Below are 22,925 nucleotides of genomic sequence, written 5' to 3'. Positions count from 1 at the left end.
CCCTGGACCACAAAACCAGTCATAAGGGTAAATTTTTTGAAACTGAGATTTATACATCATCTGAAAGCTGAAAAAATAAGCGTTCCATTGATGTATGGTTTGTTAGGATATGACGATATTTGGCCAAGATACAACTATTTGAAAATCTGGAATCTGAGGGTGCAATATTAAGAAAATCACCTTTAAAGTTGTCCAAATGAAGTCCTTAGCAATGCATTTACTTATAATAATAATTTTTTTACATATTTACGGTAGGAAATTTACAAAATATCTTCATGGAACATGATCTTTACTTAATGTCCTAATGACTTTTGACATAAAAGAAAAATCGATAATTTTGACCCATACAACGTATTGTTGAATATTGCCACAAATATACCTGTGGACTTATGACCAAAACAGAACTAGACCATTACAGTAGCTACCCCTCTACAAGTAACAAGTCCAACAGAGGGAGGGAGGGGGCTTTAGAGGAGGATGAGGGGGATGACAGATGGAGGTGGAGCCCCAGGCAGAGCCAATGTGACTGGGTGACACTGATGGATCTGAAGACCACAGTGACGAGCATCCGAGGTGGAGCCAGGTTGCCAGAGGACTTATGCGAAGCCGGTAGGACTGATGACCAAGAGGGAGCCGAAGGGGTGGAGGGATGAAGCACCGCTGAAGGCCAGGAAATCCATGGCATAGGCGAAGCAATGACTGACCAATGCAGAGCCGGAGGGAAGAGAGAGCCCAGTGGAGCTATAAAGAAGGTGGAGCCGAGGGGGGAAGGAGACAAGGTGGAGCTGACCGTTTGACGAGCCAAGGTGGAGTGATGGGCTCATCGGTTAGAGGCAGAGCCAGGGAATCCTCTTGACAAGGTAAAGCTGGAGAACGGAAGACAAGACGCAGATCCACGCAGCAGAGTGGAGTCAGAAGAGGAGATGAGGGACTGAAGGGAAACAGCAGAGGCTGGGCCGAGGAACTGGCCTGTTCAGACTCCTCTTTGGGCTCGGGCTCAGAGGCAATGGTGGGCTCAGTCTTTACCTCTGGCTTTTGCATTGCTGCAGGCTCAGGCTCTCTGTCTGCAGTGGTGGGTGGCTGGGCTACGTCTTCATCAGCAGCACAGACGACCCATTCTTCAGAAGCACCCACTCCACAAAAGTTCCCACGAGGACCATCCAGGGGCAGGTGTGCCTTGGGCTGCTCATTCAGGCAGGTGAAAACAGCCAGCAGTCGGGGAAAAATTCCTTGTGTGGTCCTCAAGGTTTTGCTCTTCTTGCTCTAGTCTAGACAGAGCAACTGGACGGCAGGCAAGTCCATATTTGATCGCCATAATAATCCTCTTTGAGTTCAGTCTTATGTAAAGCTTGTTTGATTGAGCAACTTAACAAAGGTTCAGTTGCCCATGGCCTCCGAGGCGAGATAAAACAGATACAGGTTTAATTTCAAAGGCATCATAACTTTTGACAGCACAAAAAAAAAAAAAACTTGGGATCCAAAAATTATTTTTGCGAATCATGTTTTTGTAAAATTTCTCACAACGTGGAATAATTACAGTTATTTTTTCAGGCATGCAGAGAGAACTCTACTGAGTGTGTGCAGAATGTCATTAGTCTATCTTATTTGGCAGCTTTTAAAATAATTTCAGTGTTACAATTGGCCCTGGTCTCTCCTATAGAGACTGACCTTTATACTTGTGATACATTTCTGTTGCTAAGAAACCTTGGCATTTTAAACCAATGAAATTAAATATGTTCCCAGTTCTTTATTCTTCTTTTATTACTTTAAATGACAGAATCCAAGCTCATCAGTGTTTCTTTCAGTTCCTTGTGAGTGAAAGTCTCACTATCTGTCCTATTCAAATCTTGAAAGCATTAGTCTTTTTCTCTCTGTCATTTAATGTTTGGGTTTTAAAGACCTGATAAAAACGATAAACGCCCTCCTTCCTTCTCTCACACGCTTTAGAGGAATGTCTGATTGTGACAGGAAATGAATTATTAAAACGAGATGCAGGTGCCGGATGCAGCCTCCATTTTGGGAGACTCACAACATGATTTATTTAAAGGACTGTTGCTTCAAAGTCCGTTTAAAGTTTGTCTTTTCTCGCCATTTTATCTTTAACGGGACCCATCACAATCACCGGTTTCCCCCTTCTCTCTTGTTCTGTTGCTCATTCTATTGTCTTTCTCAGAAACGAGCTTACATTTGCACTCTAAATTTGCACTTCTATCCTCACAGCTATTGCAGTTTAAAAGGATGAGACGTGCTGGATGGCTAAGGTGTTTGTTCGATATTGCAGCTTTCACATGGTACCCTCAGTACTCGGACATAAATAAACATCATGCTGGTTTCGATCAGGCCCGCTTGTAGGAAGCATCACCCGTTACCCTGAAAAGCCCTTTCACAGGCGTTCTGCATGAATTACTCACTTTATCCCTTGTAGCTTTCACTTTAGGACAAGAAGTACTACTTTATACACAGCAGTGCTTGTTCCAAAGAGCTCCAATTTGACAGATCAGAAAAAAAGGTTTTTGCTCCCCTCCAATTTGGGCTTGATAGCAGGTGAGCTTGTTTCAAAGCAGTTTCTCACAATTTTAGGAAACATTCAGTGCTGAATCAGCCATTTTAGCATTCCACTCGCAATGTGCTTGTCTCCTCTGTTATTCTTGTTTTCAGATGTAACATAGTGTTAGGAAAGCATTGTTAAAATTGTATACACTTTTATTGCATAGTTCCTTCTAACGGAAGATCTATGATGAAACAAGACATTTTATCTGTTGTTTATTGTTAGTATACTAACTGTAAGAAGACTTTTATGCTAACCAAGGCTACATTTATTTTACACAGTAAAAACTTGAATATTACGGAATATTGCAATTCAAAATAATTGTTTTCTATTTTAATATATTTTAAAAAATCATTCTAACATGCTTATTTGGTGCTCAAGAAACATTTCTTATTATCAGTGTTGAAAACAGTTTAATATTTTTCAGGATTCTTTTTTTTTTTTTTTTAAGATTTAATGTTTTTTTCTATTTTTTTCTGTTTTTATTTTTATAGCACATTTCCAACAGCCCCCAGGCTGACCAAAGTGCTTTACAGAAGAGCGAGAATATCACACATACAGAAAAATAAAAATAAATAAACCACATAAAAATATAAAAACCACCTATAGAAAAGTTTAACATATCACCGTAATCAGTACACTAAGGAAAATAAAAAAGTTTTTAGCAGGGACTTGAAAATAGACATGGAAGGGGCCAGCCTAATCTCTAAAGGCAGGGTATTCCAAAGTCGTGGCCCTGCCACCGCAAATGCACGCTCACCTCTACGCTTTAGTCTAGCGCGTGGAACGACCAACAAAGCCTGATCACAAGAACGGAGGCTTCTGGGTGGAGTATAGGAGTGAAGGAGTTCAGATAAATAGACAGGAGCTTTGTTATGTAGGGATTTATACACGAAAAGGAGAATTTTGAAGTCTATTCTCTGACAAATCGGCAACCAGTGAAGGGATGTTTTTTTCTAATTCAAAAGAATATTTGAAATGGAAAACTTGTTGCATTATACATTTCTTTTCTGTCACTTTTGATCAATTTAATGTGTCCTTGCTCAGTAATGTATTTTTTTTTTTTAACTCATTGACCCCCAACTAAAACAATAAATTAAATAAAAAATAATAATCAGTAATTCAATGATTACAGAATTACTAAAAGAATACACAAATCAAGCATTCTGCGTTAGTTCCGGCAGGCCACGTAGTCAAGCTCCGCTATCAGCTGATTGGAAAAATTCCAACTCCGCCCATATCAGCTGATCTAATTCCTATGCACTCAATTGGTAACTCTCAAACAGGGCGCCTTACTTAAGCGCAGCTTCAGTTCAGTCTGCCTGCTTGCTGCTTCCACCGCACACTGCTTTACAACCCACCTCCTCCCCAGCTCCTCCTTAAACTGTGTTTAACTTAATCAATGTCATTCTGTTGTCATTGATGCATACTCTGTTCTAAATAGAGGATTTCGCTGCCCTCCCAGGTTAAAAACATGGGTGGTTGTCCCCAGAAGCTGCTGCTGTTCCCTGTCTTGGCTTTTCAATGATAAGGACGGGAATTTAGAACAGAGCCATATCGCCAAATGTAAATTTTGCAAAATATGCCAATGAAAAGTTTTTATTTTATTACTAAAAACCAAGAACATTTAAAAAATGTAATTAAAATAAATAATTTTCAGGTACAGAAAATTGAATATAGTGGAACAATGTTCAAAGACAAATCAATTGCCAGAATTTCTACCCATCCAGAATAAATAAGATATTGTTTTATATAGCTAATGTAGCTTGTGGATTTCTAGTTTATGTGAGTCAAACTAAATTCTGAATATCTTTTAGAGAATGTTATACTTTTAACTTGGGAAACACGGGCATGTCATTTGAGGCTGAGACTAATTGAAAATAATTGCTTCATTATTAACCTCTTATTTGCATTGTGTGTTTGCAGTGCAAAGAAAATAGAAGCTTAACTGTTCCAGTCCCAACTTTCCGTCACTGCATTAGTTTGGAAGAGCACAGGGTGCTCTTAACAGTTGTTCATCTTTCCTTCTCTTTCTTTTTGTCTTTGTCTCTCTCTCTCTCTCTCTCTCTCTCTCTCTCTCTCTCTCTCTCTCTCTCTCTCTCTCTCTCTCTCTCTCTCTCTCTGAAGAATGGGCAATAGAAGATTTCTTAATGAGCAGGATTGAATAATTACATCCTTTAGATGTTTTCTTGATGAGTTCCTTGCAGCTTATGATGGGCCACGCAGCTCTTCTGACGATTCCTGAAGAAAAGAACGGAGGAAAGATACAGAAGAGTGAAGCTCTGTGATCAAAGGAATGAAAAAACTCCCTTTCATTTCACTCTTTCTCAAGCAATATGAATCCTCCACGTTCAACCACACTGTACGGATAATAAGGAAGCGGTGGAGGGTGGGGAAAACAGTGGGAGTTTTCATGCTAATTTGTAACCTTCCCTCTGACCCACATCATTGGGTTCCAGTGACCAGGTTGAGTGAGTGAGCCTTTGGAAGGACGCCTTGCTATTGGACATCGTTCTACAGGTCTTCACAGCTTTATGGGTCTGGTGACTTGGTAACCTCTCATTCCACAAGAGGAAATGGCCTTCATTAGCAGGAAGACCGACTCTGAGGTAAGATATATGTCGAGCGGTGAGCAGAACAAGGTGAAGAGAAAGAGGAAAAACTGCTCAGGATTCTTGGAAGAGACTGGGATACTCAATAGGAAAGACAGGCCTGCCCATTCTGCCTGCTTTATACCCTTATAAAATGTTGATCAGAGTGTTTAAATATATAATCTACCCAAAGGCATTGCTCACCTTTTGAAAGAGAGGCACTGCAAGCTACAAACCTTCACTGTGGGTGATGCGATTTGTTGAACGTGAATGGAATGCCTGATGGTTTGCAGTCATTTGACAGCTTTGTTCCTCTACTTTGCAAGAGCATGAATTGAAAAAGTTTTTCTCACTGCAGGAGACTCTGTAGTTCCAGTTTTGCATTAAGAACAAGTTCATATTTGCACACTGTCCACAGTAGGTCACTGCAGGCTACCCCGGTGCATTTTGGGGTAAGTAAGGCACTGCCGTAATCAAAAGAAGTCTATAGGGATCTGTGAACTTGCAGCCCTCCAGCACTGTGTCCACATCCCTTGCGGTCTTATCTAAACCATCAACACTCCAGCTCAGGGCATCTTAAAAACAAGTTAGAGTTTTAGGGGTGTCTGTACAAAACATACTGCTTCAGTGCTGAAGTGTTCTGGGTGGTTGCTAGGGGGTTACTATGGTGTTCCAAATGGTTTCTAGGGTGTTGCTAGAAACATTGGCATACCTCACAACTCAAAACCTGCTGCCTCTAAGTAAGGTTGTTGCTTGCTATTACCAGGATAATGCTGTGTGGTTGCTAAAGTGTTTGGAGTAGTTTATAGTGCATTACTGTGAAATAGTTGTGGTATTCCAGTTGTAGCGTTGCTAGAACCCTTAGCATGCCTCATGCCTCATCTTGCTGTCTCAGTGTTAGGCTGTTGCAGGCGGTTGCCAAGTCTATGCTGTGTAGTTGCTCAGGTTCTCAAAGTCAGTAAGACTTAACAGTACAGGACTAATGAATCCTGTTCAATACTAGTGTTTGCTGTTTAAGCTAAATGTTAAGCCAGGGAGACACCAAGCCAACGGTCGGCCGTTTTTGAGCATCAGCCGACGTAGTTTTTTGTTTTTTGGCTGATTCAACATGTAGAATCGGTATCGGGCCATCGGTGAGAGAGGGAACTCTGAATGGCTGTAGAGCTTAGCAAGTCAGTGCACGAGAATAAGAGAAAAAGTGATGAAAGCAAGTCAAAACTGAACAGACAGAAGGCTGTTATAATTTTATGTCATCTTACCTGAGTAACACTGCGAATATTTTCATAACTTGAGCGGAGTGGAATAAAGAAAGTGATCAGCGTGATTGACTTTAAAAACGGTAAGCAAGCGCAGCTTTGTTTATGGTTTGTATACCTGCTGACTTCTGCTTTCCCTTTTTGAATGACGAATATAGACGAATATATCTGCTTAAATAAATAGTTATCTCCTTTACACACAGGCGCAAAACGTGTGCTAGTTGACAGTCCCCTACCGTGAGTAATATTAGGCTACCCTTTAAAATAAGAAATAGAATGAAAAACAGTGGGCCAACCCTTATCATGAGAAATACAGGTGCTGGTCATATAATATCATCAAAAAGTTTATTTATTTCACTAATTCCATTCAAAAAGTGAAACTTGTATATTGTATTCATTCATTACACACAGACTGATATATTTCAAATGTTTATTTATTTTTATTTTGATGATTATAACTGACAACTAAGGAAAATCCCAAATTCAGTGTCTCAGAAAATTAGAATATTGTGAAAAGGTTCAATATTGAAGACACCTGGTGCCACACTCTAATCAGCTAATTAACTCAAAACACCTGCAAAGGCCTTTAAATAGTCTCTCAGTCTAGTTCTGTAGGCTACACAATCATGGGGAAGACTGCTGACTTGACAGTTGTCCAAAAGACGACCATTGACACCTTGCACAAGGAGGGCAAGACACAAAAGGTCATTGCAAAAGAGGCTGGCTGTTCACAGAGCTCTGTGTCCAAGAACATTAATAGAGAGGCGAAGGGAAGGAAAATATGTGGTAGAAAAAAGTGTACAAGCAATAGGGATAACCGCACCCTGGAGATTATTGTGAAACAAAACCCATTCAAAAATGTGGGGGAGATTCACAAAGAGTAGACTGCAGCTGGAGTCAGTGCTTCAAGAACCACACACAGACGTATGCAAGACATAGGTTACAGCTGTCGCATTCCTTGTGTCAAGCCACTCTTGAACAACAGACAGCGTCAGAAGCGTCTCCCCTGGGCTAAAGACAAAAAGGACTGGACTGGACTGCTGAGTGGTCCAAAGTTATGTTTTCTGATGAAAGTAAATTTTGCATTTCCTTTGGAAATCAGGGTCCCAGAGTCTGGAGGAAGAGAGGAGAGGCACACAAACCACGTTGCTTGAGGTCCAGTGTAAAGTTTCCACAGTCAGTGATGGTTTGGGGTGCCATGTCATCTGCTGGTGTTGGTCTGTTTTCTGAGGTCCAAGGTCAACACAGCCGAATACCAGGAAGTTTTAGAGCACTTCATGCTTCCTGCTGCTTACCAACTTTATGGAGATGCAGATTTCATTTTCCAACAGGACTTGGCACCTGCACACAGTGCCAAAGCAACCAGTACCTGGTTTAAGGACCATGGTATCCCTGTTCCAGACTGATTTCATGAAATGGCGTATGTATGACACGCCAATTCGTATGCCATTTTGGCGTGCTATCAAGACGCATAATCGGTTTTTAGCGTGTTTATCAACGCCGTTTCATTCTATCCCCCTACACTGCCCCTACCCCTAAACCTACCCATCACACACACACACACTGCCCCTAAACCTACCCATCACAAGAAACATTCTACATTTTTACATTTTCAAAAATAAAACATCCTTTAGTATGTTTATAAATCCATTTACATTGTGGGGACACACACACATAATGGTTAGTTTCGGCGTAGACATTCACGCGGAATCACACAGCGTAGACATGCACGCGGAATCACACGGCGTAGGCATACACGCAGAGATGATGGTTCGTTTCGGCGTACACATACACGCGGGATCACACGGCGTAGACATACATGCGGAATCACACAGCGTAGGCATACACGTGGAGATGATGGTTCGTTTCGGCGTACACATACACGCGGGATCACACGGCGTAGACATACACGCGGATCGCTCAAAATGCGCACAGATAACACACCATTTGGCTTTAGAAATTGGCGTATATGTTTACGCAAAGTCATGATGTCATCAGGGTTTTTCCTACATTGAAAATTTTTTGGCGGCCGCCAAAACAAATTGTTGTCCCGCCAAAGCCTTATTTGATGAGTTATTGTGATTTAGAATAGATGACCGCTGCCCTTGCGTTAACTGAGTGTCAGAGAGAACGACCAGAGCTCCTCCCCCGCTCGCACGCTCTCTGTCTTCAAAATAGGCATTCTTAGCTTTCTAATATTTCACATATTACGTTAATCAAAATCAAAAGGTCGGAAGACCGAATCCATGTTGCACGTGGCGCTATCAGACGATGTTTTCCTTTAATTACCGCTGGGTGTGAAATGCGCTCAAAAAACATTGACTGATTCTCTGACCAGCTGACATAAAGCATACTTTCAATAAACTTGAAACAAATCCTATCCGGTTATGAAGTGTTTTCTGTGTGTTGACAAATCTTTCGCGATGTTCTAACAGAAGGGATTCACACACAGCGCGTCAGCCAATGTCCGATTCGCCACATTATGACTCCTTTGAACCGAATCATTTTAACGACTGGTTAGAACGGATCAGTCCAACACTGAACTCATGAATCAGTTGAATCATTTACTCAGAACACTTGAAATGAGAACACAAGTGTGCTTACCCACTTTAGCAAGAGTGGATAGTAAGAATTAGCTTTAATCATCCACAGTCTTTCAGCTTATTTATTTGGACAATGTGTAGTAAAATAAATAGCCTAAAATCATTTAGTTTAGACTGGAGTGAACCCAGAACAAAGTTGTGGTTAGCTAGCTGATAATTTTATGAAATTGTATATAGCAGAAAATTAGGCTATTTGTTCATTTTTTAATACTACTTTTTAATATTGATATGATTATATACCAAAACAACTATCAGTAAATAGTGTAAAAATGAGGAACAAAAACAAACATCAAGGTATCAAAATAAGATAAGCAAAAATTACAAATTTTCTTTGAATTTATTTAAAATGTTTTGTCAGTATTGCACTTGCAGATCACGTGGGTAGGGAACTTTTTTACTGTGCGTGCGTGCGTGCGTGCGTGCGTGTGCGTGTGTGTGTGTGTGTGTGTGTGTGTGTGTGTGTATGGATGACCATGTCTGTCAGCCACCACCGAAGACCAGTTTTGACCCAGGAAAAACCCTGCATGTTGCCTGTTCTTAATTGGCCAGCAAACTTGCCTGACCTTAACCCATAGAAAATCTATGGGGTATTGTGAAGAGGAAGATATGAAATGCCAGACCCAACAATGCAGAAGAGCTGAAGGCCACTATCAGAGCAACCTGGGCTCTCACGACACCTGAGCAGTGCCACAGACTGATTGACTCCATGCCACGCCGCATTGCTGCAGTAATTCAGGCAAAAGGAGCCCCAACAAAGTATTGAGTGCTATACATGCTCCTACTTTTCATGTTCATACTTTCCAGTTGGCCAAGATTTCTAAAAATCCTTTCTTTGTATTGGTCTTAAGTAATATTCACATTTTCTGAGATACTGAATTTGGGATTTTCCTTAGTTGTCCGTTATAATCATCAAAATTAAAAGAAATAAACATTTGAAATATATCAGTCAGTGTAATGAAAGAATATAATATACAAGTTTCACTTTTTGAATGGAATTAGTGAAATAAATCAACTTTTTGATGATATTCTAATTATATGACCAGCACCTGTAGTTAGTGTTGTTTTTGGCGGCCTGTTTTCATTTTAGTTTTAGTCTAGTCTTTGTGTCAAGCAGTCATTTTAGTTTTTATTAGTTTTAGTCATAGTCATACTCTTTTTAGTCTAGTCAAGTTTTAGTCGATAAAAGTCTGAGCATTTTAGTCTTATTTTAGTCAGAATTATCTATGACTATTTTCGTCTAGTTTTAGTCGACGAAAACTAATGACATTTTAGTCAAGTTTTAGTCTATGAAAATTGTATTTTAGTCTCTTTTTAGTAATGCAATTCTATTTAACCCAGTCAATATAGTATAAGTACGTATTATAGACAAAACCAAAATCTTCTTTTAGCCAAACCCATTTCAAACAATGTTATCTTATTATATTATTGTTACCTTATAGACTCAAGAATACATCCATTCCAGACACGGAAGACGCTCTGATTTGAAGTTACAACATATTTATTTTACCAACTAAACAAGTACACACACATACATTTAAATAAAATAAATAAAAACATTGAGATGTCTCTTAAGGTTTGTGGTGTTTTTTCCTGTGATTTTTGTGGCCACATTTCTCCCCATCAATTTCCACAACACCCGTTTTATTTTCCACTTCAATGTAATAAAAGTTTTTCCAAATGTCTTAATAAGAATAAATGCATATTTAATTTAATAGGAAAATAATATCCAAATTATTATTTCATTATTTATGTTTAAAATTAGACCCACATTATAGTTAAAATGTTTTTCTGTCTTGTATTTTATCTCAAAATAAAGGATGTAATTTTATTCCACATGGAAATTAGTGGAAATAAGTGAATATAGCCTCTTATTCGCTTATGGTATTCATAATGCTGCGGTTATTTTAACAGATATAATTGCTGCCGTTATAACGGCACATTTCAAATGTTTACGTGCTTTTCTTTCTTTCTTTCTTTGTTTGAGCGGTGATGAAATATCTTGCTCTTGTAAATACTTACCAATATTTCAGTAATACAAGTCTAGATCTTTAAAATGCATCAAAATAACAGCGAAGCACAACCGCACGGTGCTCTGCAGTGGCCAAAAAGGATATAAACCGTGAATTCTGAAGTGATTGAAAACTCAGAGATGTGGATTCAGACGGCATCCCACGACCTTGGTGTTTGTCAAACAGTAATTCAGTTAGGTAATTCGGCCGGAGATTTTTACACGGGTGGTGGGAGAAAAACACTGATATTCTGCATTAAGACGACAATAAAATCACTGACTAGCTCCTGTAAATAATAAGACACCTTACAACCGCAGGACAAACAATTACCGTCCGAATAGGGCTTACGAACCCCGACTGGCCGGCCAAAGGACCCGTTCACTCATCGGAGACGCCGCGCGAGTGGGGTTTGAAGAGAGTGATGTCACCTGCGTCTGCGCAGTGAGACCTGATGCAGCCCCTGATTGAGACGCACAGAAATACTGCAAAATAAAAACACGACTTTTCGTCTCGTCTCATTTTCGTCAACGAAAATGAAGAGACATTTTAGCATAGTTTTTATTTTGTGAACCACATTTAGTCTCGTTTTTATTCGTCATCGTCACATGACCAGCATTTACGTTGCGTCTCGTCTCGTTTTCGTCACGTTATAAAGGTTCGTTGACGACGATATTTAGTCATACTTTTCGTTGACGAAAACAACACTACCTGTAGTAGACTTGCTATTGTCATAACATTAGCTTAACTATCAGCATTAGTAGGCATGCATGCTTGTCTTACAAATGCCACTAAGTTGAGTTACTAGCTGAAGAGGCGGTTTTCATCAAAATATGCCAAAATGTTCAATTTAAAGAGATTGTAAATGAGGTCCTATGGTGTAATGGCTAAATGTGAGCAACGTCTTTTGAACATAGATCTACACTGAGAATTAAAGAAACACATTAAAACCCCCACAACTCTTGTCCGCTTGTTATTACCATTAAGCACGGACTGTGTAGAGCACTAATTTGTGTGTAGTCGTGACTGTGCATGTTACACAGTAAACCAGCTGTAGCACTTACAACAAGTGGCAGGAAGTTCATCCTATCCCTACTCAGCTCAAAGTTCCTGCTGCTACATCTGTACAGTCTCGTTCTCACCGAGGTGGCTTCGATCAAAAACGAATGCCTGAAATGGCTTACACCATCCTCTCATCGCTTGTTCTCATTTTCCTCGCTCTTAGTATTGTTTTGTCTGTTATCCTTGCTAGAAAGATTAGCTTAGCTAGTCACATTGTGTTTTGATTGCTTGTGTGCTGTTCTGTCCTCACCAGGATGTTAAGCCTGTTAAGTCTTGATCATTCATCTTGAAAAAACTTTGCTTTTCAGCTAACATCACCTGTTGCGTTGATTTCAACTAATGCCATAGTGTTTGATGTTTTTGAAGGAACTTTTGAGGTTTTACTTTTAGCATACTAGCCATGACGCTAAGTCTCACTTCAGGAATGTGTAAAATATATTTTTTTAGTCGCCTGAATGACTGGCCAATTAATCAATTCTTTTTTTTAAGGTTGTACTTTTACCTGAGAGCAGTTTCCTGTTCTTATTGTCTAACAGTGTGATATTAGCATGCTATATATTATAAGAATATGCTCCTTTAATGAAGCGCATAACGTTTTTACATCTCCAATGTTAACTTTAGTTTGCTCTGCATTCTAGCCTCCGGCACAAACCAAGATTTAAATAAAACATACATTGATCAAGTATTTAAGAAATGCTTTAGATGTAGGAAGTGAATATAAAATGTTATAAACGTTATTTGCCCTTCCTTAAATTTGAATAATTAGGTCATTATTGAGCAGAATTCTTGCCTTTTCTACACAAGTTATAACAATCAAGTAATTAATAATTTCTTCAATAGGTTAATATCACTTGCATGGAACATAAAATAGACAAAAATAAAAATTGTCAACATTTACTCACGCGCATGTCGTTCCAAACCCATGTGACTTTCTTCTGTGGAACACAAAAAGACGAATTATGAAGACTGCTGGTTTTTGATTAATTAATTGGATTGATTTGAATGAAAAGGATGCAAAAGCACCATAAAAGTAGTCCATGTGACTATATTTTTCACATTGCATAATATTTTAGTTTTGTCTGGCTATCACCAGACCAAGCTCAATTTAAGATTGAACATTAGTCTGGGGAGTCTGCTCTGTATTTTCTACTGCACAAGAGGCATGATAAACAAGCATAATTCAAATGACTCTGTACTAGGGCTGTAACGGTTTGACCAAAAATAAAAATCTCGATTAATTGAACATTTTACCTCGATTACGATTAATGAACCATTATTTTGCTCTGTTTTTTTGTCTTTCCTTTTTTTGCCCTCATAGTTCACTGATAAGGTTTGTACTGTAAATATTTTCTACTATTAAAGGTGGGATATTTTTTTCTAATGAAAAAGTGAACTTCTTTGTGATTTTAAAATACTTGAAGGAAACGGTTCACTTTCAGCAGTTATTGTCTATGGGGCAGATTTCAGTTTGTGTTACATCAGATACAGATAAATTAGCACATAAGCCTACGTTACATTTATGCATTAACGAGAGAGTGATTGTGTGTGTGATTTAGTCATACCGTCTGTATTAATTATGAAGCTGTGGTTTGTACTTACTTCAAAGGTAGACAAATCTATGCTATAACGGTTGAGTTTCTAAGCTACTTTAGTGATAAATTATAGGACAGCATCTATGACAGAGTTTCTACGCTACCACAAGTTAAAGTGATCTGGCTTCAGGGCATGTCAGAGATGCTCGGCGTCACAGAAAAAAGCTCATGAGCCTTGAACGGAGAAGTTTTCCATAATGTTGTTCTTGAATAGTGCAGAATTGCTTTAATGTTCAAACTGGCAAGCCTTTAAACTAATTTAATTGACAAACTTCATGAGGACGCAAGTGAAAGTGATCTGGCTTTGGGGCTTGCGTCTCTGTGTGTGTATCAGCGCATATAAGAACGGCAATAAACTTGCATGTATAAACTGTGTAAAACATGCAACCATAGTAATTCTGAGCATCTATAAACAAAGATAACTGCTCCTGCATCTTTCCATGTGCCTGCAAACCGCACTTGATATGACTGACGGGGCGGAGTCACGTGACTATAACCGACATGGGAAAATTACGTCGGTTGGAGGTTCTGAATTTCGGTTTCGATTAGTTTTCGGTTAATCGTCCAGCCCTACTCTGTACGCAATTGAATAGTCCTTGCTTCTCTAGCCATCATCGTGTTAAACCCGCCAATAGCGCGCCAGGTGGATAAGCCAGTCTCCGATTGGTTCCCGCAAAAGTGTGATGGAAGCAGGATAAATGAATGTACAGGTTTCCAGCCTGAGCTGCTGAGGGTTTTCCCAGTCTAATTTGAGTTATTCAGCATTAATTTGAATTGAGTTGAACTAGATGAGAACCAAATCATTCGGATTCATGAACAAATCCTTTGGCAGTTTTGTGAACCGAATAATCTGATTCAATTGACAAGATCTGACTCAAAATAACAAATGGCTCAACTGTGAATCATTCACACCAGTTCTATTAATTGAATCAACTGATTCATTGAAAAGATCTGACTCAAAATAACAAATGGCTCAACTGTGAATCATTCACACCAGTTCTATGAATTGAATCAACTGATTCATTGAAAAGATCTGACTCAAAATAACAAATGGCTCAACTGTGAATCATTCACACCAGTTCTATGAATTGAATCAACTGATCCATTGAAAAGATCTGACTCAAAATGACTGGTTCAGACATTGCTATACATCTCTTATGAACACCAAGGAAATCTAGGCTGGATGTCAAGTTTAAGTTAAATCTAAATTTTGGCCTTTTCAAATGACTTGGAATATGGTTCACAATGTGTATGGATACTTTTGATGATGCTTTTGTGCCCTTTTTGTTGCAAAACAATTCCTTTTGGTTTTCCACAGCCATACAGGTTTAGAATGGCATGAGGGTGAGTAGTAATGATGACAGAATTGTAATTTTGGGGGGAACCTTTAAGGATAACAAACACCCCAAATACTCTACAGTGAGAATGAGCCGTTACAGTGGCTGTTATCAGCTTAGATTTCTCTTCGTCTTTGTGTTGCTGGAGCTGGGCCAGTCACATGAGGTCCCCTTTCTTGCCCTGCTTCCTCTTGGACCGCTGTACCTGAAGATAGCATTTTTGTTTTAAATGTCAGTGATGGATTAGCTGGCTGGTCAGGGGTCACTGGCGGCCATGTAGTTTGTAATGGCCTGAGTTGCGTGATTACCGGTGCTGATGAGCCGACTGAAAGATGGTTATGCCAGAAATCAATGAGCCTGTTAATACCGTTTTGGCTCAAAGTGCCTTTTAAGAGATCCGGCTAATCGCAGCAGGCATTTTAATTGAGCAAGATATTAATGCCGGTGTAACTCAGACGGTGCTATGACAAAAACATTCATTCAAAGGCAGGCAGACCTACTGCTCCGTCTGTGACTCTGCCCAGAAAGTGAGATTTTATCTCTTTCTCTTCTTTTCTGTCATGTCTAAAGGGTGAGTCTTAGTTCAGTTCTCTTCTTGGAGTAGATCTGGATGCAGTGTCAGTATAGATGTAGGCGTTCTTCTAACATCAACTCTTTTTATTCATTCTCCTTCCCACAAACACATACGCAGAGACTTCCTTAGTCAGATTATCTTGCATCTTACATTAGATAGCGATTTCATGTTTTTCCCATCACATTATGGTACACGTTATTCAAAATTCTGTATGTAAGAGTTAAGTGTTTATCAAAACAGTTCGAGCTACCCACAGCTTCCATTGCTTTGAGATGTTGTTTCCTGTTTCCAAACTGCAGCAGTGACATCTAGTGGTCAGGTGGAGAACTGCAGGTGTACAGCTGTGCTCTGAGATTAAAACTCAACAGTCAACAATAGGGGGTCCTGCTCCATCTCTCCATCCATCAAGGTTGAAGACTCCTGCTTTAGTATGACTTTAATTAAGATCAATATCTAGCATTACTCGCATTAATTACTGTGCTCATTCAAAAAGTTAGAAATGTCAAGAAAAAAGTTCTTCACAGACCCCCTGCAGCACCACAATGGACCCCCAGTGAAAACTCTAGATCTTTATTACTGTAAAAGCCTGCTGCAATGGATTATATTAAGAGGCATCTAAAATCATGCCTCTTTGTCTTCTGAGATTTATATCAGATTTGTATTATAAAAAAGACAGCAGTAACTATTGATTCATGAGGCACTGAAGTTAAGCTTTACCTAAATTAACATGAATTTTGTTAAAGGTGCACTATGTAACTTTTCCATCCACTAGAGGTTGCCTGTTCAAAACAAAGGCGTAGTTTGATGACGCCACGTTTGAGCGCAGAATCTTGGGACATGTGGTCTTCACCTCACAGCCGGTGGAAAAGAATCGGGATAGGACTCAGGCAGAAATCATGTTCATGGATGCGATTATTAACATTACTGTAGTATGAAGCAGAGCAGGACCGAGTGTTGAGGGAGCTGAGCAAGGCCGTTGGAGCGATTGTTAATGAGAAGAGTGGCGGGACTTTTATTATGACACAGTCGCAGGCGCCACCTCGGGTTTTCCGGTCATAAGTATGAGGTAACGCAGCTCTGTTTATTATATTAGATACATCTGATTGTGTTGAAAATGATGTTAAGACGTTACTCTGTGCGTTCTCTCAGCGGTTGCTATGACACTTGTTCACACTGCTGTGAGAATAAAGCGTTTCATAAACCGGAAACCGAGGGTAATAGCCTGGTTAAAACCAGACCATTCTCAGTAGTAACTGAGTTATGGTCTGGCAAAGCTTCATAGACAAATAATTTCCAAAGGGGCGTCACCAACGGGCGTCGCTCAAATGCCTCTCGGCGCAATTGGATAGACCTAAAACCAATCAGAGCGATGAGGGAGATGACGTATGCAGAGCGACGCAGAAACTCTGGCGTCTCTCAATATTCGTTCTTGTCTGTACTTGTGTTCTCAAATAGGAAATGTCCCCGGTTTCCATTTCAGAAATCTGGTCACCTTACCTAAACCTCATATTAATGTTTAATATATTATTTTTAAAATGTAAACAAAAAGAGGCAGGGTGTTTTATACTTCGTTTTATTATAAATATATTAGATAATCAATGTAGGCCTAGCTACGCGTTGCCTGAACCACATTCTTGTGGCTATTATTATTATTATGTTTAATTTTTATTTTTTTATGAAATGAGGCAGTGGTGTTTTATGACATATTTCGTACGCGAACTTCTGACTTGCGTCCGTGACTTACCAAGTTTGACTCCGGAGAACGAACTCCCGAGGACGGAGGACACTAGTCCACCTATGATATTGACAGTATCACTCAGTATATATTTGTATATGTAGTGCAGGCAATGCATATTATCTTCAATGCATGTTTATAACAAAACGAAATATAAAAAACCCAGCCTCTTTTCGTTTACATTTAAAAAAACACACACACATAATATAGGCTATGATTATCACTGTAATAAATTAAATATGACACAAAACACAACTATGGTCATGAGCTGTGGGTCATGACCGAAAGGACAAGATCCCGGATACAGGCGGCCGAAATGAGCTTTCTCCGCAGGGTGGCTGGGCGCTCCCTTAGAGATAGGGTGAGGAGCTCAGTCACTCGGGAGGAACTCGGAGTAGAGCCGCTGCTCCTCCACATCGAGAGGGACCAGCTGAGGTGGCTCGGGCATCTATTTCGGATGCCTCCTGGACGCCTTCCCAGGGAGGTGTTCCAGGCACGTCCCACCGGGAGGAGGCCCCGGGGAAGACCTAGGACACGCTGGAGGGACTATGTCTCCCGGCTGGCCTGGGAACGCCTCGGGGTTCCCCCGGAAGAGCTAGAGGAAGTGGCTAGGGAGAGGGAAGTCTGGGCGTCTCTGCTTAGACTGTTGCCCCCGCGACCCGGCCCCGGATAAGCGGAAGATGATGGATGGATGGATGGATGGACAAAACACAACCCAGTCTCTTTTTGTTAAATGTCAGTTTATGTGTGATCATCAATAGCAATTATAAAAGTATAAGTAAAAGGTATAATAAGATATACAATAAATTCAGTCAAAGTCAGCGCTAGGAGACTACAACGGTAAAGTTTAATATCTTAAAAATATTACGTTATGAAACTTCACTTTGCCCTCAGACAAAACGATCTGTCTAGGAACAAATTATAGATTAATGAGAGCAAAGATCAGCCGTTAGATCTACACAAGACGAGACGGTTTAACCACTAGAGACATCAGAGCCAGCGGCTGACGGCAGAAGGACTGGGCGAGGAAAGGCGCCTCTCGGCGGGCTCAATGATCGATTGAGCGCCGCTGAACCACTGGAACTCACAACTCCGAAAGCGGCAGATCAAATTTTTAAAAAAGGCGCTCTCTTTATAAATAAACCACAGATTTGAGCTTTAAACAACTTCATTCACTCCTGAAAAGGACATAAAACTATATTTTGTAAAACATTAACACTACCAGAGGGCTCTCGCTAAGACCCATTCGTTTAGCCACCAAAGGGCCAAGCTGGTATCAGACTTTTGCCGAATCCAGTCGGTAAGACAGCGATAACATCATCTTTTTTAGATATAAAGGCTTCGAGTGTTGTTCTTTGCTCGGGTTTTAACGAAAAGGAGAAGTTTAAATCGCTTAAAACAGACGCGATAGCTGATTCGAACGAGTGATGCTCCACAGCAGCGGCAAATCTGCTCCTTCAACGTCGCTGCGCTGTCGTCATCGTGTAAAGCCCGCCCCAACGTTTCTAATTGGTGCCGCGTTTTCTAGGGTTTAGAAATGGGTTTGAATGGACTCTTTGCCAGACTACTTGCAGAGCAAATATAAATTTGCCGGAAGTTGTCTGGGTTTTCCCAGGCTACGAGGGTAACGCAGATATGACGCAATTGACAGGCGACTCCCTCACACGTCCCGGTTCCTTGGTTAAAATAGCGATTTCTCACAAATTAGAAATAGTTGGAAACATTTGGGATATTGTAAGTAGTCAACTGAACAAAATATATAACACTGGACTAGTGGATATTTTACTCCAAAAATTTTGCATAGTGCACCTTTAAAGTGAATTTTATTATTATTGTTTTTTATTGTTATTGGTTGAACATAACTTTTATTATTGAAATGGTATTTGTTATTGTTAATTTTATTACTATTAGTTAATTTTATTACAAATTAACTTTTAATCATTGATTTTTATTTATATGAATTATTTTATTGTTTTATCGTTATTGGTTGAAGTTAACCTTTATTGCTGAATTGTTATTTGTTACTAATAATTGTTTTGTTTTGTTTGTTAAAGTTAATATTCATTTATATATTTATTCGTTATTGGTTGAAACTACATTTTATTAGTGATACTTATATTTTTTTATTAAATATTGTAATTTTAAAGTCACAATATGTACTTTTTTGCCGCTAGAGGTCGCTTATTCAAAACAAAGGCGTAGCTTGATGACGCCTTGATTTTGCGGAGCTTTTGTTATGCCGCAGATTACTCCGCTCATGTGAAGTGCTGTTTTATCATATTAGATACTACTATGAGACACTTATTACCAGTGTTAGGGAAAGTTACTTTGAAAAGTAATGCATTTCAATATTGCGTTACTCTCTTAAAAAGTAACTAATTGAGTTACTTTTTAAATACAGAAATGCGTTGGATTACTTTTGCGTGACTTTTTTTTTATTTTAGCGTTTTACTTTCTCACCTGGGCTAGGCTTGTATTTTTGTTTTTATAACAAAAAGTTCTATTTTTGTGCAAATGTAAATACCTCTTCATACCAAAATTGAAATGATAAGCCTCAGGCTGAGGTAAAAATCCAAATTCACGCATGAACAGTAGAGGGCACAGCTTTGCTGTGCTGCGCTGCCATTCTGGATAATGGAAGAATAGGAATAAAAACCAAAAATCAATTAATTTTTGCTCGTGGTTTAACTGAATCATCAAAGATCAGCAGCAAGACATTGATCAATAAAGGGAGATTAAATGCATACAAATATTTGTTATTGGAGGTTTGCATAGTACTCTGATTTTGCATTTGACTGATTTTATTCATTTTGAGGAGTACTGAATCTTTATTGTGCAAGTGACATGAATAAATGCTCACATTTAGTCCAGAACTACAATAACCCTCATGTTTACACACAACGCCTCTGCACTTACTCTTGATTTTTCTCAACATGGGGGCAGGGGAGCGCTCAAGTCAAATACATGTGAAAAAGTAACTCAGATATTTTGTTGTAAATTTGAAAAGTAATGCATTACTTTACTAGTTACTTGGAAAAAGTAATCTGATTACGTAACTCGAGTTACTTGTATGTGTTACCCCCAACACTGCTTGTTACACACTGTAGTAAGCTAGATCGATATTCGGCATGGTAAAACATGGTACTCGCGGTAAATCAAGAAGATTTAAGCGATAAGACTAAATGTGCTATATAACAATTATTAGTTTTGTCGATGGATGTATCCAAACTGTTGTTCGTTCCCTTGTCTAATAAAACACATGATATATTAAAGTGTCTTTGGGGTTTCCATGGTTTCTACAAAATCGAGGTTAACGTGGGTATGATGTCATTGATATGCGACGCACGGTCCGTGCCCTGGTTAAAATGGCTTATTTCTCTGGATTTAAACATTCTTGTGGTTTTTGGATTTTTTAATCCAAAAATCTTACATATTGTGCCTTTAAGAAACCTTTAATTATATAGAAAGGTACCTGGGCTGAGGTCCCATGGTCTAAAGGTTGACAATCCCTGGTATAAATTAAGTTCTAAGTATAATCAAACTGTATACATGAGGTACTGTCAATTATGCTCAACAAGCTTAATCTTATTATTCCTTAAATGGTAAAACCCCCTGAAAACTCTCCCAATAGACAAAGCGCTCTCACAAGACCACACACAGACTCTGACATCTCATTTCCAAAGGCTTCAATAGGAACATAGTGAAGCTTCTGGTGTTAAAACAGTGATTTTCCGTTTGTAATCGCGGCAGCGTCGTCTTGGCGCTCACGCTGGGAGCTCGGGTCAAGTTCCAGCAGGTGAGTGCCGGCCCAGTTAATAAACTGCATGTCTGCTCCCTGTGGAAATCAACCAGAACCTGACCTAAAAGAATGACTCTGTTTCCTCTCCCTACACACAATGTTTTATTCATGAGAACTTTCGCTAGATATATTCTCTGCTTTCCTTTTTTCCTCTGAGAGAAACAAGTCTTTCTTGTCGGTGTGTCGACGCCCGGACCCAATCACTTCTCAGATCCCGCTGGACTGATCCCAGACCTGTAGTCTCATGTCCTGCTGTATGAAGGGAGGTCAAAGAACCGTGATTTCACTAATAAAAACTGTATTGCCAGTTGCTCCCAGGTTACATAAAGAATTGTTTTCACACAGCAGATTAGAGCTCCTTTTAACAGCGCAATAACTTGCTTTCAAGCTTTTTTTCCCTAGAGAAATATTGTTTTGCCTTTTTTCAGTTCAGCAGGTATATAGCCATGTGAATTTTGTGTGTGTGTGTATATATATATATATATATATATATATATATATATATATATATATATATATATATATATATATGTATAATATACACCGATCAGGCATAACATTGTGAAGGGAATAAGACTGATTATCTCTTCATCACGGCACCTGTTAGTGGGTGGGATATATTAGGCAGCAAGTGAACATTTTGTCCCCAAAGTAGATGTGCTAGAAGCAGGAAAAATGCGCAAGCATAAGGATTTGAGCGAGTTTGACAAGGGACAAATTGTGATGCGGTCACATTGTGATGTGACACGTACCACCTACCTAAGCATTGTTGCAGACCATGTACACCCTTTCATGGAAACGGTATTCCCTGGTGGCTGTGGCTCTTTCAGCAGGTTAATGCGCCCTGCCACAAAGCCAAAATGGTTTAGGAATGGATTGAGGAGCACAACAATGATTTTGAGGTGTTGACTTGGCCTCCAAATTCCCCAGATCTCAAACCAATTGAGCATCTGTGGGATGTGCTGAACAAACAAGTCCAATAAATGGAGGCCCCACCTCGCAACTTACAGGACTTAAAGGATCTGCTGCTAACATCTTGGTGCCAGATACCACAGCACACCTTCAGGGGTCTAGTGGAGTCCATGCCTCGACGAGTCAGGGCTGTTTTGACAGCAAAAGAGGGACCAACACATCATAATGTTATGCCTGTTATGATCTGATCATAGTCAGTCAGCACTAAATCACAAAACATCTTAATAAAAAAACATTGTCACAATCAACCACATTAGGAAAAAGTAGTTGTGTGCTGCCATTGTGTTAAAATATGTTTTTGTATTTTTCTCTTTCTTTTTAGATCTACATTCCGTGCAGAACTGCTCTGATTCTGGCAAATGAGGACATTGATTTCAGACATTGAGGAGTGTGCGGATGAATGGAGCTGGATCTTGCATCATATCCCAGAATCCTGTGCAACCATACATCTGCATATATTCACTAACAAATACTGTCATTGCCCCTCTCCTTTAAAGTTGTAGTTCCGGTATGACTTTCTTTTGTTCCATGGAGCACACAAGGAGTTGTCTAAAAAATGTCCAAGCTACTCCTCTTGGTTGGTTGTCTCTGATCCCCATCCACTTTCATTACATTTCATGGACATTTTGATAAATTTCTCTTTTTGTGTTCCACAGAATAATAATAAGTCGGATTTTGAACAATATTAACCTTTTTCCACCAAGGCAGTGCTGGTGCTGGTTTGATTTCAAATCGGTAGTATTTTGATATCATACGCTGATCGTCTGTGCTGCGCCGATGCATCTCGAACAAGCCTGGTGTGTTTGTGTTTCCCGCTGCCTCGCTAGCGTTGCTGAGAAAGATGAGACAT

At 39.5% G+C, this 22,925-nt stretch overlaps 1 protein-coding gene across 1 annotated transcript in view; it reads left to right on the top strand.

The window, feature by feature from the left end:
* The window catches only part of gbe1a (glucan (1,4-alpha-), branching enzyme 1a), a gene marked incomplete at both ends in the record, with an annotated part of 227,583 nt that extends 205,123 nt beyond the window's left edge, over positions 1-22,460 (top strand). Inside the window, one exon of the mRNA XM_079805237.1 lies at positions 22,398-22,460. Coding sequence (XP_079661363.1) covers positions 22,398-22,460 — 63 coding nt within the window. The remainder of the gene's footprint in view (positions 1-22,397) is intronic.
* Between the last annotated feature and the right edge of the window lie 465 nt (positions 22,461-22,925).

This window comes from Gobio gobio (assembly GCF_949357685.1).
Source record: "Gobio gobio genome assembly, chromosome: 22".
Taxonomy (NCBI): domain Eukaryota; kingdom Metazoa; phylum Chordata; class Actinopteri; order Cypriniformes; family Gobionidae; genus Gobio; species Gobio gobio.
Note: the sequence above shows the minus strand (reverse complement) of the source record. Positions and strands in the feature narration are given on the sequence as shown.